Source organism: Hippichthys cyanospilos, chromosome 2 (genome assembly GCF_059441005.1).
Source record: "Hippichthys cyanospilos isolate Australia breed blue-spotted pipefish chromosome 2, RoL_Hcya_1.0, whole genome shotgun sequence".
Lineage (NCBI taxonomy): Eukaryota > Metazoa > Chordata > Actinopteri > Syngnathiformes > Syngnathidae > Hippichthys > Hippichthys cyanospilos.
In genome coordinates this window covers 15200071-15214899 of record NC_142370.1, presented here as the reverse complement: position 1 = coordinate 15214899, position 14829 = coordinate 15200071, and the positions used below count along the sequence as shown (strand labels likewise).

At 40.0% G+C, this 14829-nt stretch overlaps 1 protein-coding gene across 1 annotated transcript; it reads right to left on the bottom strand.

Moving 5' to 3' along the window:
- Nucleotides 1-6847: 6847 nt before the first annotated feature.
- On the bottom strand, nucleotides 6848-8017 carry hes2.1 (hes family bHLH transcription factor 2, tandem duplicate 1). Its single transcript, XM_088408270.1, has 3 exons — nucleotides 7868-8017; nucleotides 7607-7790; nucleotides 6848-7519 (listed from the first exon to the last, which is right to left on the bottom strand). The coding sequence occupies exons 1-3, from the start codon at nucleotides 7955-7957 to the stop codon at nucleotides 7185-7187; spliced, it is 609 nt and encodes a 202-aa protein (XP_088264396.1). The 5' UTR covers nucleotides 7958-8017; the 3' UTR covers nucleotides 6848-7184.
- Nucleotides 8018-14829: the final 6812 nt, after the last annotated feature.

The following is a 14829-nucleotide window of genomic DNA, read 5'->3' as shown; positions in this document are numbered from 1 at the left end:
TGTCTTGTCATTTTTGAGAGTATTTAGTTTTCTGTGTCCATGCTGTTCTTGGTTGGTCATTGTCGAAGTTAGTGTCATGTTGCTGTCAGTTCCTTGTTGTCATTATGAGTTATGTTCCTGTGTTTTCCTGAGTTTATAGTCAAGTCTTTTTATATTAAATTTATTTCTGAGTTTTCTGTTTGTTACTTTGTAGGCCATTGTCAATCATCTTTTCTTTTTGTCTTTTCAAATTAAATTACCTCCCAGTTTTCCTGCATTTGGCTCCACATCCCTACACCTCTGTCCACCATGCCTCGTCATGACAAAAAGGGGCTTATACAATGTATTGTATTAACATTAGGGTTGCTAATATTTGTGAGTTGATGAGTTGATGGAAAAGAAATATGCTTTATCATACGATGCTTTTCCCCACTGAATAAATGCCCTTGAATTAAATGTTTTTTTTCTTCATTTAATTTTTGTCTTGAATTATTTGTGTATGTGTGTGTGTGTGTGTGTGTGTGTGTGTGTGTGTGTGTGTGTGTGGCGGGGGGACTTTATTAAGATAAACAAAACCAAATCTAAATCTGAGTAGGCTACTAAAAATGATTAAGGGCTTTGTGTATGTGTATTTGTTTGCTTTAAAAAAATCTTAAAATCAGTTCTTTCATTGATTCCACTGCAGTCTGAGAAGACAGCATCACCCGTATGCAAAAATGAAGACTTTGAGAGGCACACTTGCTGCACGCGCTCTTCACAGGTCCGCTGGGATGGGCAGATTAATGGAAACGAATGGACTGCAAGGGGGGGTTGGGTTCTCAAGGGGTAATGGGGACACATCTCCTCCCATTCTATGCTGTCGGTTAGAGTCCTCTTTTGTCTTTTCAAGTAAACTGGGCGTCTGTAACCCATCTGTGCAAGATGGCTAACAGGGAGCCTTTGTGTCTCAAGGTCCTAACACTTCACAGAAATTAAGAGTCGCATGCATGCTGCAGGTTCAGGGATGAATGAGGGGGAGCGAGGGAAACGAGTAAAACGCCACCTTAACTTTTCTTCCTCAGCATTGGTTTGAGTTGATGGGTATGTGTCCCCCTTGTTGTAGATAAAGCTGCAGCCTACCAATACAGAATGGGTGAAGACTGAGTAAAAACGAAAAAAAAAATTGTGACATGCCTGATCTAAATACAAAGAACAGCTTAATGTAAAGTATAACAATCAGAGGCTTGTTGTCTTCTTAATATTTTACATCTGACTAAAAATCAGGTGTTGTGTCTAAGGGCATCTGAATTAGTGCCTATTTTGAATGATACGGGTTGATTAAAAATAAAACAGTGTGTTGCAAGGGCAGAACAAAATTATAATATCATAAAGCACCTTCAAATAATTAGATCATTTAAAAATGGAAAACATTTCTTTTGGTTTAGTTATTGAAAAAAAATCTACAAGGATTGAAAAATAAGAATCATAATCACATTTGGTCAATGTTTGTGTTGCAATTCTATTGATCCATGAGGTCATTTTTTTCAGCACAAGTAATGGAGTGGTCACAAAACGTGTTTTTGCTATGCTACATTTTCATATGCCACTCCACCAAATATGTGTTCTTCACATCAGTAGGTGGCACCTGATCATTTTTTCTGGTCCTGCCTTCATTTTTGTCAGAAAAATAGTGCATCCATAAAGGGTCAGACCGACGGTAGGGTCTGTTGTACCTTACCAGAATGCCCACCAGAATGCCCACCTCTTCCGGAGAGCGACGAATACAAGGACAGACAAAAAAAAACCCACTTTCCATCAATGCTCCATTCTTTTTGATTACGTTTCTTGTCATTTGTTGTCAATGAGAGACAGACCGATGGACAGTACATCCATACTGGTAAACTACCCACCTCTGGTTTTTCATGTCATATGTCAAGTATGTTAAATCATTGTAGAACTGCTTTACATGGGTAGAATCTGTTTTATTTTGATGTTTTGCTTCACATAATAGTTTTATAGAAAGGGATGCGCATAACTGGTATGCAGGTACGCATGCGTGACAGAAATCACTATTGTGTAACGTCACATACTTCACGCAGTTGCATACCCTAGTTTTGCATGTCCCAATGATCCTAGGAGCTATGTCTGGGGCTCTATGCCCCTGGCAGGGTCACCCATGGCAAACAGGTCCAGGGTGAGGGACCAGACCTCTATGATGAATAAAATAAATGGAGTCAGTTTTCCCTTGCATGTACGCAAGTCACCGGCCCCCCTCTATGGAGTCAGGCCTGGAGGTGGGGCTCACTGGCAAGCGCCTGTTGGCCGAGCCTGAAACCATGGGGTTCGGCCGGGTTCAGCCAGAAGCGGTAATTTGGGTCCCGCTTCCCATGGGTTCACCACCTGTGGGAGAGGCCATAGGGTCGGATGGAGTGTGAGCTGGGCGCCGGCCCAAGGCGGGGACCTTGGCACTCCGAACCGCAGCTGCAGAAGCTAGCTCGTGGGATATAGAATGTTACCTCTCTGGCAGGGAAGGAGCCTGAGCTGGTGTGTGAGGCCGAGAAGTTCCGCCTAGATATAGCCAGACTCGCCCCCACACACACCTTGGGCTCTGGTACCAGTCCTCTCAAGAGGGGTTGGACTCTCTTCCATTCTGGAGTTGCCCATAGTGAGAGGCGCAGAGCAGATGTGGGCATACTCATTGCCCCACTGCTCGGTGCCTGTACGTTAGGGTTTACCCCAGTGGATGAGAGGGTAGCGCTCCCTCCACCTTCGGGTGGGGGGGACAGGTCCTGACTGTGGCTTGTGATTATGCTCCGAAAAGCAGTTCAAAGTAGCCACCCTTTTCGGAGTCCTTGGAGGGTGAGCTGGAGAGCCCTCCATCCAGGGACTCTTTCATTCTACTGGGGGACTTCAATGCTCACATGGGCAATGACAGTGAGACTGGAGGGGCGTGATGGGGATCTAAACCGGAGCAGTGCTTTGTTATTGAACTTCTGTGCTCATCATTGGTGATGTGGGTCATCATGTGCGATAGAATATGAACAAGCTTTTAGCTCTGTTTAGCTCTGACTTTAGCTCTACAAGCAAAATCATCTGCAGAACTGCACCTCAAAGTCATATTTACAATTATTTAATACTGTGATTTGTTGTCATTACCGGAGCAATACCTTCTAGGTCAGGGGTGTCAAACATATGGTCCGCGGACTGGTTCTGGCCCGCTAATGGGTTGAATCTGGCCCATTTTTCAATATAGGGAAAACTTGAAATGTTTTATGATTAACAGTAATGTTAATGTTTTGTGATTAACAGTGATGTTGTGCTTGTACTTTTTTAGACAGTATTAAAGAAGAATACATTTGAAGTTGTTGTTTTAAAGTTATAGATATATAAGTTATAGATATAGTTATAGATATATAACTTTATTTTATTGATCTGGCCCACTTGGTCATCGATATTCTCCCATGCGGCCCGCATGCTGAAACAAGTTTGACACCCCTGTCCTAGGTGTATCTTCGTCATTGTGATTTAATGTGAGCAAGGTAACTTCACGTTCAAGGAAGCTTACGCTGAGTAAGCTGTCTAACGTGGTTTTATCAAGTTATATTAGGTCAATATTGCATTGTAACAGGCACATTTAACTTTTTATTTTCCAACTTTCATGGAGCGTTTTATTTTGGTAGCCTACATAGGAGTGCCCCAACCCTGTACTTGTTAATAGTTAGCAAACTGGCAAGCGTTTTAAATTTAACAATACCAGCGAAAAAGACTTACGCACCTAGCAATACAAGAGCATGATTGATCCAGAAGGCTTTGCTGGTTCTATTGAAGTTACGTGACTTAGGGTATCTCAGGCTTAGCTTGAGACCTGAATTCTCTAGTCTTGGTAGTAGTAGTCTACTTTTCTGCACATTTTTAATGAATATATCTTTCCACAGCATTTTGTAGCCTCCTTTGCCTCCACCTAGAACACACTTGTATCACACTTGCAACTTGTTTCTACACTTGTGGGCATGAAAATGAACACATTGAATTGAATTGAAGTGAAGTGAATTGAACTGAATTGCACAATACTTACTGACATGCTTTGATATGTTCCTTTCCACTCTAAGACATGACAGATCTAACCTGACATGGAGCGGGGTTTTCGTGAGATGGTCATTTTTGGTCTCTCAAAAAATGGTTTTGCACTCATTTTCAGCTTGCTCAAATTTGAAGGTGTGTGTCACTTGCAGAGATGTAAGACACTCATAAACGTATACTAAAATGTATGCATCGCAATAAAGAATGATTATTAATACAGCCCTGTGAAATACAGTAGTATTTGCCTTGCGAAATAGCATTTGACGTCACATGTTGTTGTTGATTTTTTGCATATTTATCACTTGCAATGGATTTATCTCTCCAAACTCTCAATAAATCTCTCATGTACTAATCTGCCTCTTACTACATGCATAAATAATATTTTGCACTAGTATTTTGCTTCACATGATATTTGCACTATATTATTATCACCATTATTTCTGTTGTTGTTTTATTGTTTATTGTATTATTGTTTATTGTTCATGTTTTATCATTTATCTATTTATTTAATGCTCAAACACGGAGTGTAGTCAGCTACTCAGGGAGTGAAGGGAATAAGAATTTCATTGTGTGGTATAATAATACTATACATATGACAATAAAAACTCGTGAATCTTGAATCTTTTGAATTTATTCAAACCAATACCAACATCACATTGAGACAACCCAAGCATATATATTTAAATGACATGATCTGGATCAGGGGTGTCAAACATACTTCCCAAACTAATGGCGGGATGTTCTTTCAGGATCGTCTGGTGAACAGCAAAATTCATTTTTCCATCGATTACAGGAAGTTGTCCCGGTCCTGAGGACACAAAACAGCTCCAGACCATCACACTGCCACCCTCAGGCTTTACTGTTAGTATCATGTTCTTTTCATCAAATGCTGAGCCGTTTTTACACCAAGTGTAGCAGGGTGCACATCTTCCAAAAAGATCAGTTTTTGACTCATCAGTCCACACAATGTACTTCCAGAAGTCTTGATCATCATAATGATGCTTACTGGCAAAAGTTCATCAGGCCTTTGTGTTCTTTTGTGACACCAGTAGTTTTCACCAGGGAACCTTTCTATGGATGACAATTTTGCCCAGTGTCTTTCTTTTAGTAGAGTCATCTACTGACCTTAACTGGAGTCCTTTTTCAATTAGAGTTCTATAGGTTTGTGTTATTAACCTGTTGGTCAATAAAATCATCATTTAGAAACAGGATTTCATACGTATATCCTTAGTGTAATTATAAAATTGGTTTGATGAAAAGAAGTCTTTGTGTATGATAAATAAGCAAAAAACACAGAAATCAGGAAGGAGATAAATGCTTTTTGACAGCATTCTTTAATGGTGGATATTATTTAGGGTGCCCTATAAAGATATTGCACGATGTTGGCCATAAGCCTTACACACATTTAGCCTTTTCTCCATCTGGGTTAGATTATATTTAAAGATATTACAGTATTTGTCATAGTCGTGTCACTTTTCTGTGTCATATCCCAATGAAATTGTAACATCTGACTTTATGCATCCATTAAAGGTAAAAATGTATCGTTTTATGATACATCATTGCCAACTGACATGGTTCAGTGACATCATGTGGATACTATCTATATCTACAGATATACATGTTAACTCATTCATTGCCAGGGCCGTATTTTCACCTTTTTTAAGAGTCTGGACATTAAATCCCAGATACTTAAATATTAAATCGATACTTAATTACATTAAGGACATTAATTTCCAGGTACTTAAGTATTGAATTGATACTTAAATATCTGGGATTGAATGTCTGGACTCTTAAAAAATGTGAAAATACGTCCGTGGCATTGAATGAGTTAATGGCCGTTTGTCAGACGTATCTCCTTGGCCGTGGTCATAAATTGGCCACAAGAGGGTCAATACCAGCATCAGCCACCATTGCAATATCTTGAAAGAACCCGATACATATATCGTCCATCCCTACCACCAATGTTTTACTGTATATACACCACAATGCAGCGCAACAACATAGACAGTGTCAATTTTGAATTTTAGCATTTGCCATGGACCGCGATGCCATTTGCAACCCACAGATCATTTTTTCAGTGCTTTGAATTCACTCAATTTTATTTCGTGAGGTTTTCGAACATGATAAGATTATCTTTATACAGACATATTTTTAAAATTGATGTATAACCTGAAAAAAAAGTGTTCGTATTGAGATGCCTTTATTTGTGCATCCACTTTACGAAATGTAACTGAAAAAATCCAATGCAACATTTTTTTCAGCATAGTATTATGTTCTCTTATTGTGTAAAAAGGTTGTCATTTGTATGTATTTTGCCTCTTTATTTTTATTTTTTTTTTTTGGGGGGGGGGGGATTTTGGAGTTGATAGCATATTTAACTGCATACATCTAACATATACATCCAATTGTTCTGAACAGCTGTGATGCACACTCATACACTTAACCTAACAGTTATAATACTTTTAGCACAAAACTGTTAAAGTTCATGACAAGTTGTAAGATGCTGAAGTGTGCTTTGGGGGCTGTGCGCCCCCAGCCATCCAATGACTCCAGTGTTCTTCCCACCGTTTTGGCGGCAAGCAGTGAGACGCCTCATGCAGCAACAATAGAGCAGCTGCTCTCAGCTTCAATGGGTGAGGCTGACCTGTGGCTTTGTGCATTTGCCACCTTTTTTTCTGAACCACAAATCACACTCATCATCTACTTTTTATGAAATAATTAAACACAAATTCAGCAATACATTTTGTAGGTGGTTTGGATGTCCTTTATTAACTTTGTTTTCCAGTGATACATTATCCATCACATTTTTATCCCTCCATGCTTTCACAATATTTAACACACAGTGTTTACAGACTATTCTTTTGCACAGACCAAAATACTTTTAAGTCCAGCGTGCAAACCTCAAACTGAGTAACCCTTGGGGTTTTACAAAAGTGTTGTCCACAACCCGTGCCTTTGAAACCCCAAAGAGGATTGCAATACTAAAACGCAATTGACTAGAGTGCTTCTTTGGGATCTGTGCTCGATTCTACCCAAAATGAACCAATTGCTGGATTACAATAATTATAAAGCAACTCCCACAATTCCATTCATTGTAAAGCGGATCGCCACAAAATAAATAAGGCATTGTCAAGTGTCCCTTTAATCTACCAGGGCCTCCACATGTCTGCGCGTTCGGCAGGGGGGACTTGTTCCCCCGCGCGGGGTCCCGGGACCACCGGTTGAGAGTGGGACTGGCTGTCGGACCTTGTGGAACTCAAGCTGGATTTGAGGCTTAGCAGCCTCTGCTGGATGTGGGGGAATGCCCTGCAATTCTGCGCGCAGCAGTTGAGGCAGGACGGGGTGACCGTGACTGACATGGAGCGCCGCACAAAGTTGCTGAGCCGCTGACACGCGTCCTGGTTGAGGCTGCTTTGAGGGAGCAGAGCAGAGACCCGTTGGAGACACGCTTTGTAGCCTTCTCTGTAAATTTCGGCGGGATCTGAATCGCAAGAACGTTCGGCCATTAGACAACAAATCGCGCAAACTTCGCGCACATTGCTATTAATAGGGGCGTAACTATCCTCACCTTTGGCGGAAGATGTTGGAAGGTCCCTGAGAAAACGAACGGTCATTTCCAGAATGTCGGCTTTCTCCAGCTTTGAGTAGCGCGCGTTGTCTTTGCCAACAAGGGGCAGAATGAGACTCTTTAAATGGCTTAGACTGTCGTTGATACGAGCTCGCCTTCTCTTCTCCAACAGTGGTTTGAGAGTCTGGAAGAAGAAACTTGTTATTTAAATGCACTGTTTGCACAAAAAAAAAAAAAGAACAGCGTTTCCCCTCCCCTTACCTTTCTAAGCTCGTGTGCTTGTTTCCTCTGGGCCACTGTGGACCTGACAGTGAGTGGCTGAATGGCCTCGGAAGTGATGCCAGGACTCATTATTTGGGTGGACTAGTGCTTGTGAGAGCTGTTCAAATTCGGAGCTGAAGTACGATGCGGCGCTCTGCAGCCTTCCTTTTATGTGGCCTGGTGCGTCACGAGGGCGGGACTTAAGCCGCGGCATGCGCGGTTGGTTCCAAAAGAGGGGGCCGAGGCTTCAAGCCCTTTGGGAAATTAATTAATGACATGGGAGCCTCTCTGGACCATCTGTCCATTTCGGGTCGCTATTCAGTCACGCGCTGGTATGCAGAAACCGTTCGTAAAGTCGCTTCAGTATTGTACATTTAGGTTTATGTTCAAAATGGCAAGATGATGCTGTTGCACTTCAATTTATCACATTCTTAAGGTCTTGCAGACGACTGGACACGAAAAGTCATTTTGGGGCATACGATGGTCTCTTTAAACAAAATGCAATAGCTATGCTTCTGTGAAGGAAAGAAATTAGATTACAACTTAATACATAAGTGGATATGGTTCACGACTTGAAAATTCTCTCTCTCTCCGGTTATATATATATATATATATATATATATATATATATATATATATATATATATATATATATATATATATATATATATATATATATATATATATATATATATATATATATATATATATATATCATATATTTGAAATTTGGAGAATTTTCTTTCAATGTACAGGACTAATTTATTCCTAAAATAGATCAACCCAAGCCACGCCATGCTCTATTGAAACCCCCACAGCTTTTTGCCCATGACAACAACATATTTTCCCTAAATGGATGCTGTGATAATTCTGTGTGTTTGTGTTTGTGTGTGTGTGCGCGTGCGTGTCCGAGTGTGTCAGTTGGGGAGGCGGTTAGAGTGCACTAATACACAAGTGACGCCGACTTACTGTGACTCACAAACACATACATTCATCATTGTGTTTGGAAGCTGATTTGCATGGTCCTATGTGAGAAAGGGGAAGTGATATTTAGTTGGGAAAAAAAGGTAATTTCATCCATTAGCTCCAAAAACCATGGTCTGTTTTGTGGACATCAAGTAATTAAACAACACAGATGGAACGGCATGACTCATGTCTGGCTGTCTCCAATTCTGAAGCTATAGAGAGTTCCTTCCGAACCTTTTAAATATTTCTTAAAAAAACAAAAGTAAAATTGACTCAAACACTCCCTTGTTAGATTTTCTGACTGAAAGAAAACCTATTTGTTGAAAGTAAATATCACTCCTATATGCATTCTCCGATGTTTAACCAGTGGTGAAAAGTAACAATAAGGTAAATTCTCTCTTTTTAGTCTACTCGTGTAAGTCAGTACACCAGTGTGCTTCTTTTTTTATTATTTTACTCACTCACCATCCCATTTTTAACTCAAGTTGATCCACTTGAACGTCTACTGAAGTACAGAGCCTGATCTTTTGCATTGCCTCTGACATTGTTGTGTCATAATTTTAAGATAACCCGTGAATTCTAGCTGATTCGAGTGGCTCTGCATGCAGCAGCATTGAACGGCCCAGCAAAGTGCAGAGCAGCTGCCAGCGAAACTCACGCGCTCGGCACGCGCCAAAAGCACGCAACAGATGCCGCCACCACCCCTCCTCCCCAAATTGTTCTACCGCAAACCCCACCACCCCCACTTGTCATCAGCATCCTCCCGTTATCGGCTCTTGTCCGCGGGCCCTTCAGGGTATAGCAGAAAGAGGGTTGACGTATTGGATGACGCGGTTTTGCAAGATTTGACGCATCAAATGTTCGTCGTTTTCTTTCCCCAGCCCAATGTAAATGGCCAATGTAGCTATTTGATTATGTCAATTGCACGTTGTTTATTCTTCTTTTATTTTTAGTATACTTGTTATCCTTGTTCTAATTACTTATGTTTAAGGGTGCACTGGACCGAAACGCATACATCATGTAGCTCGCTATGCAGAACGTAAGTTGACGATATCAGCTATGTTGAAAATAAATAGGGCTTGAGAATTAAAAAAAAAAAAAAAAACGATACTGCAGGGGATGACAATGACAGCTCACTTCGTGCGTCAAAAACATTCATGCACGATTTGTTCTTTAATGTCAAGATATAACCACAAAGAAAAGCTAAAGGCAACAAACTTTGCTCTTCTTTATATGTGGTAACATGACCCGTTTATTTTATGCACCCCGAAAATCATACTCTGGAAATACATTCATCTCGGCTACAAGCTGTCCTGGCCATGAGCACGCGTCCTCTCCCATGGGGCCCCAAGTAACTGCCACGTCCTATCTGCATGGGAACCGGTCCATTTCGGTGAAGCAACCTATAATAAAAGGAAAAAAAAGAGAGAGAGAGAGAGCGAGAGCGAGAGAGGGGCTTCGGTTAGGGGCTTTTTTTGTCCTACTTTCAGAGCGGGTATCCATCTGTGCAAGCAGAGACCACAGTGATCTTTTGTTGCAATACACATTGAGAAGAAGTTGAATTATGAAGGGGCTTGTCTCGACACAATAAGGGACGAGGATGATGGAGAAAGAGAAACAGTTTATTCTGTTGACAAAACTATTATTTCAATGATGCCCCCTTGAAAAATCTCAAATGACTTTTGAAATGCTGTCTATAGAGAGGTTAAGCGGAATATTATAATAGATTAAAAATAAGAATTACACGATTAAAAATTAATCAACACAATGTATTTGTGCAACGTATTGATTTTGAGAATATGCGATTGCGTTTGTGTTATGAGTGGCATGAGACTGAGTTGCGACTCTTCAGACTGGGTCTGGAATCCTCACAATATGGAAATGAGGCGCGAAACTAAACAAAAAAATAGATGGAGTCTACACGGAGGCTTCCAAAGCCCACGCAAACCCTTTAAAAATTTTTCATGTTAAATTTAAATTGCGAGGAAAAAGGTAGGCATCCCAATCCAGAAATATATCAACAATGACGCAATTTTATTCCATTAGAGTTGATTCAACATAAATTTATAAGATTCATAATCTTCTTCAGTCATTTTGTTACGAGTGAAAAAGCACATTTTTAATGGCATTTTCTTTTTTATTTTATCAGCCACTTATAAACCAAGTACACTAACCACAAAAATAAAATGTAAAAATAAAATAAAATGTAACATTCAACACTCGCAAATAATAATAATAATTGACTATCACACAAGCATTCGTTTTCAATGTCTATACAACTGCAGATAATATATATCTATGTAAGAGTTAAGCCATCTGTGTCATGTTTGGTTGGGTTTAGTTGTTTTTTGGGTTGTGTGGGTTTTTGTTCATATTCTTACGTTAATGTTAGTTCCCCTTGCAGCTGTGTTCCTGTCTGTGTCTGTGTCTTTTCACCTACCTTCCTCATGTCATCCTATCAGCTTCCCTTGCCTTTATCCTCCCTCTAGCTGTTATGTGCTCCCTCGTTAGGTGTGAAGTTTATTTAGGTCCCCAGTTTGCATTGAGTTCATGCCGGGTAATTGCTTACTTCTTGGTGCTTGCTTCTTTGCCATGCTGCCACCTTCCCGCTCCCCGTGAGTTTACTTTAGTTCCTGGTTCTGTTTCTGATTTGTTCATTTTTCTGTTAGTAGTTGTTCCTGCCTTGTTTAAACCTTCATATTTGTTTTAGGTAGTTCCTTTCAGTTTTCCTGCGTTTTTGGGTCCCCTTCCTTCCTCGCCTCCGCTCGCCATGCCTCGTCACCATACACTTGACAATCCGAATTTTGTCAGAACACATGGTATTGGCTGCACGTCCGCCTCACAGTTCAGAGGTCCCGAGTTCAATTCCAGCTCCCTCTGGCCTTCCTGTGTGGATTTTGCATGTTCTCCCCATGCCTGCGTAGTTTCTCCAAAAACATGTATGGCAGGTTTATTGTACTCTAAAAATTGTCCTTAGGTTTAATTGAGAGCGTGAATGGTTGTTTGTCCCTGTGTGCCCTGGCAAGTTTATGGTGTCCCTGCCTATGTTTTCCTCTGACCAAGCAGCACTGTGAGGGAGTTGTGGAATGCCAATTAGAGCTTGCTTGCCTCACTCCCATAACTTTGCACTTAAATTTGACTGACTTTTCTGGTGACCAATACCATCCATCCATCCATCCATCCATCCATCCATCCATCCATCCATCCATCCATCCATCTACTGGTGCCTTATCCCAACTGTCTTCGGGCAGTATAGGCATCTTGTTCTTATAAAATAGTATAGTAAACATGTCCCTTTATTCACTAATACTGATTTAGTTAATCTGTAACCCAAGGGTCTTATCTTCACAATTCGAGATGTGCAAAAACTAGCAAACATTTGCAAGGTGCCACTCCAGCATTGTTTCAACTGTGGAAGGGAAGAAGCTATTGTGTCCTATCTCATCCGCACTACACTACTAGTACTAAAATGTCCTGCAGTTCTCATTGAAATGAACATGTAAAAGAAGTGTGCATTGCACATTACAAGTACTGTATGTGAAAATTGCTGTATTGGTTTCAACATCAACTGGTTCCACTGCCTTGAATCTGGCAAACATGACAGCATCTGTTCGTTGTTTGGGCAAATTTGCTGCTTCAAATTACATTATAATGTCAGTAAAATGACATAAAAACTGGCTTTGGCAAGTATGCTCCAAGCCTGGGTTTGCATTGCGTTATTTTAAGGCCCTTCACAATCTGCTCAGCATGCACAGAACGTCAACAACCCCCATCCCATCGTATGTGAAATCAATGAATGTCGCATCCTTGTTGGGATTCATTGAAGCTCACAAATGTTCGCCTCATTCACCTTTGCCAAACAATCCCCTGACGTTTGCTTGTGTTGTTCTTGTTATAAGGACATTTTCAAATGTTCTACACTTTCTTGCAACAAGAAATAAAACTAAAAGTGTTGTGAACATTTTGAAGAACTTTGGAACCTTTTTAACAACCCCTGGTGAACTGCTGTGAACACACATTTGCTACCTTTTCCAGCACCAACAAATGTTTGACCCTCAATGACATGCAGGGGCTTAGGTATGGACAAAAAAACAAAATGACTCGGACAAAATACGTAGGTTAATTAAAATGTCATCATTTAGATATCAGAAAACAGTAATAATAAAACACATTTTGAAATACAAATAAAATATGAGTTAAAAATCAAAATTCAAAAATGCTTCTCATTTAACAGCATACAGAAATTACTGTAATTTCTGAGTCCTTTGATGAAATTTGCGTTTTATTTTTCGTGTTGAAGTTTCAATTTACAGTTTTATGCGCAACAGCGTCTAGTAGTTCAATACAACTAATATCACTCCCATACATCTCATACAGCTGTAAGGATGCCAAGACCATGCACCTTATTTCTAAAACTTTGCACTATTTATACTGCTCCCTTTGCACACAATTTTAAATAGCTGTACCTAACCAATCATGCACACATGCACTTTATCTGAATCTCCATGCCACATGCACTTTATCTGACTCTATAGGCACTCTTGCACATTAATGTAGGTATCCTGCACAAAATATGTAGGGACGGTATCTGTACATAATCTACCCACTTACGGTTTATATCTGCGCTCCGTTAGTGTTTGTTGTTTCTGCCTCACTCTTTGTATAACCAGCATGATGCGCCTGGACTCAATCATGAGCTTTGTGGCAAAGACTGTGAATACATGTGAATTATTTGTATTTATTTATTTGATATATGTGCCCCCCCAAAATACTCTTCCTTCATGTTGACATTATGAGATGAGTTGCTTAAAATTTTGAAAATGAAAGTAAATACAATTTATCCTCTGAAAATGAATAATCATTTGATATAAATATATTGCAAAAAAAAAAAACATTTCAATGATGAATTAACTCCTAGAGCCCCGCAAAAATTCTTCGACGAACTACAACCATGGTTTAAATTAAAATCTCCCTGACAGTACCAAAGTTTATTCTTTATATTCTACGTTTATTTTGTAATGGCAGATGTTTTTTTCTCAAAATAAATAAGGAATGGAAGAAATAGGCTCTTTCTTCAACACATTCTTTAATAAACCATTCATCGAAATCGACTTTCTTAAAACGTTGTTGTCATTTGCTAATTCCTCCTATACGGTGCTGCCACACCGATGAGAACCTATCGAATTGTACCAAGGAGCTTCCCAAGCCTAAAACGACGCCATTTAACCTGAACATCTGCTCCACAACTTTGACAGGTTGACATCATGCTGCAAAACAATTGACTCTGAGGATACTACAAATTGAACCGAACATGAAACAGCTTAAATTTGTTAGAAACCTGTGAAATATTGTGCTTTAAGCTGGATGTTTATTATTGTTTTCTTTTGATAATAGGTATGTCATTGCAAATACACTATTTTGTTTTGTTTTTTCGTGATTTGGCAAAAGATGCACATGAAACTCATATAGTTAGCCTGTTCATAACAGATATCGCATTTGCTACAAATATAGCAAATTGCTCCCAAAAAAAACATATTGTAATTTGAAGTCATATTACGTGGAATACTGTTGTCTCTAATTCATCTTGGAAAATGTATCCTCTCTTGCGAATGGAAAGCCTTGACTAAGATGCCGCTGAATGGCTTCAATTTCATTATAATGACAATTTAAATGTAATTAAAGCAAGTGAGAGAAAGGCTTGTGGGGGGGAGGATAAAAAAAACTAAATAATGTCAGGAGGAAATTAATACAGCATGAGGTAAATTGCGTGACCGTCAAAGGCGTGTGTATGTCCACCAGACACAATATAGGACGCACCACGGGTAGCGTGGGTTGCGTGGTGGTCACAGAGGCACATTCACTGTATTTCACTGGCATTATTAGAATCGAGGGAGGGTCCAGACAGGATTTTGAATCTTTCAAAAGAAGGCTCGCCAAGCCAAAAGCCAAGCTGTGTGACGCAACTAAACATCTGGTAGTGCATGGCGCCACAAGTC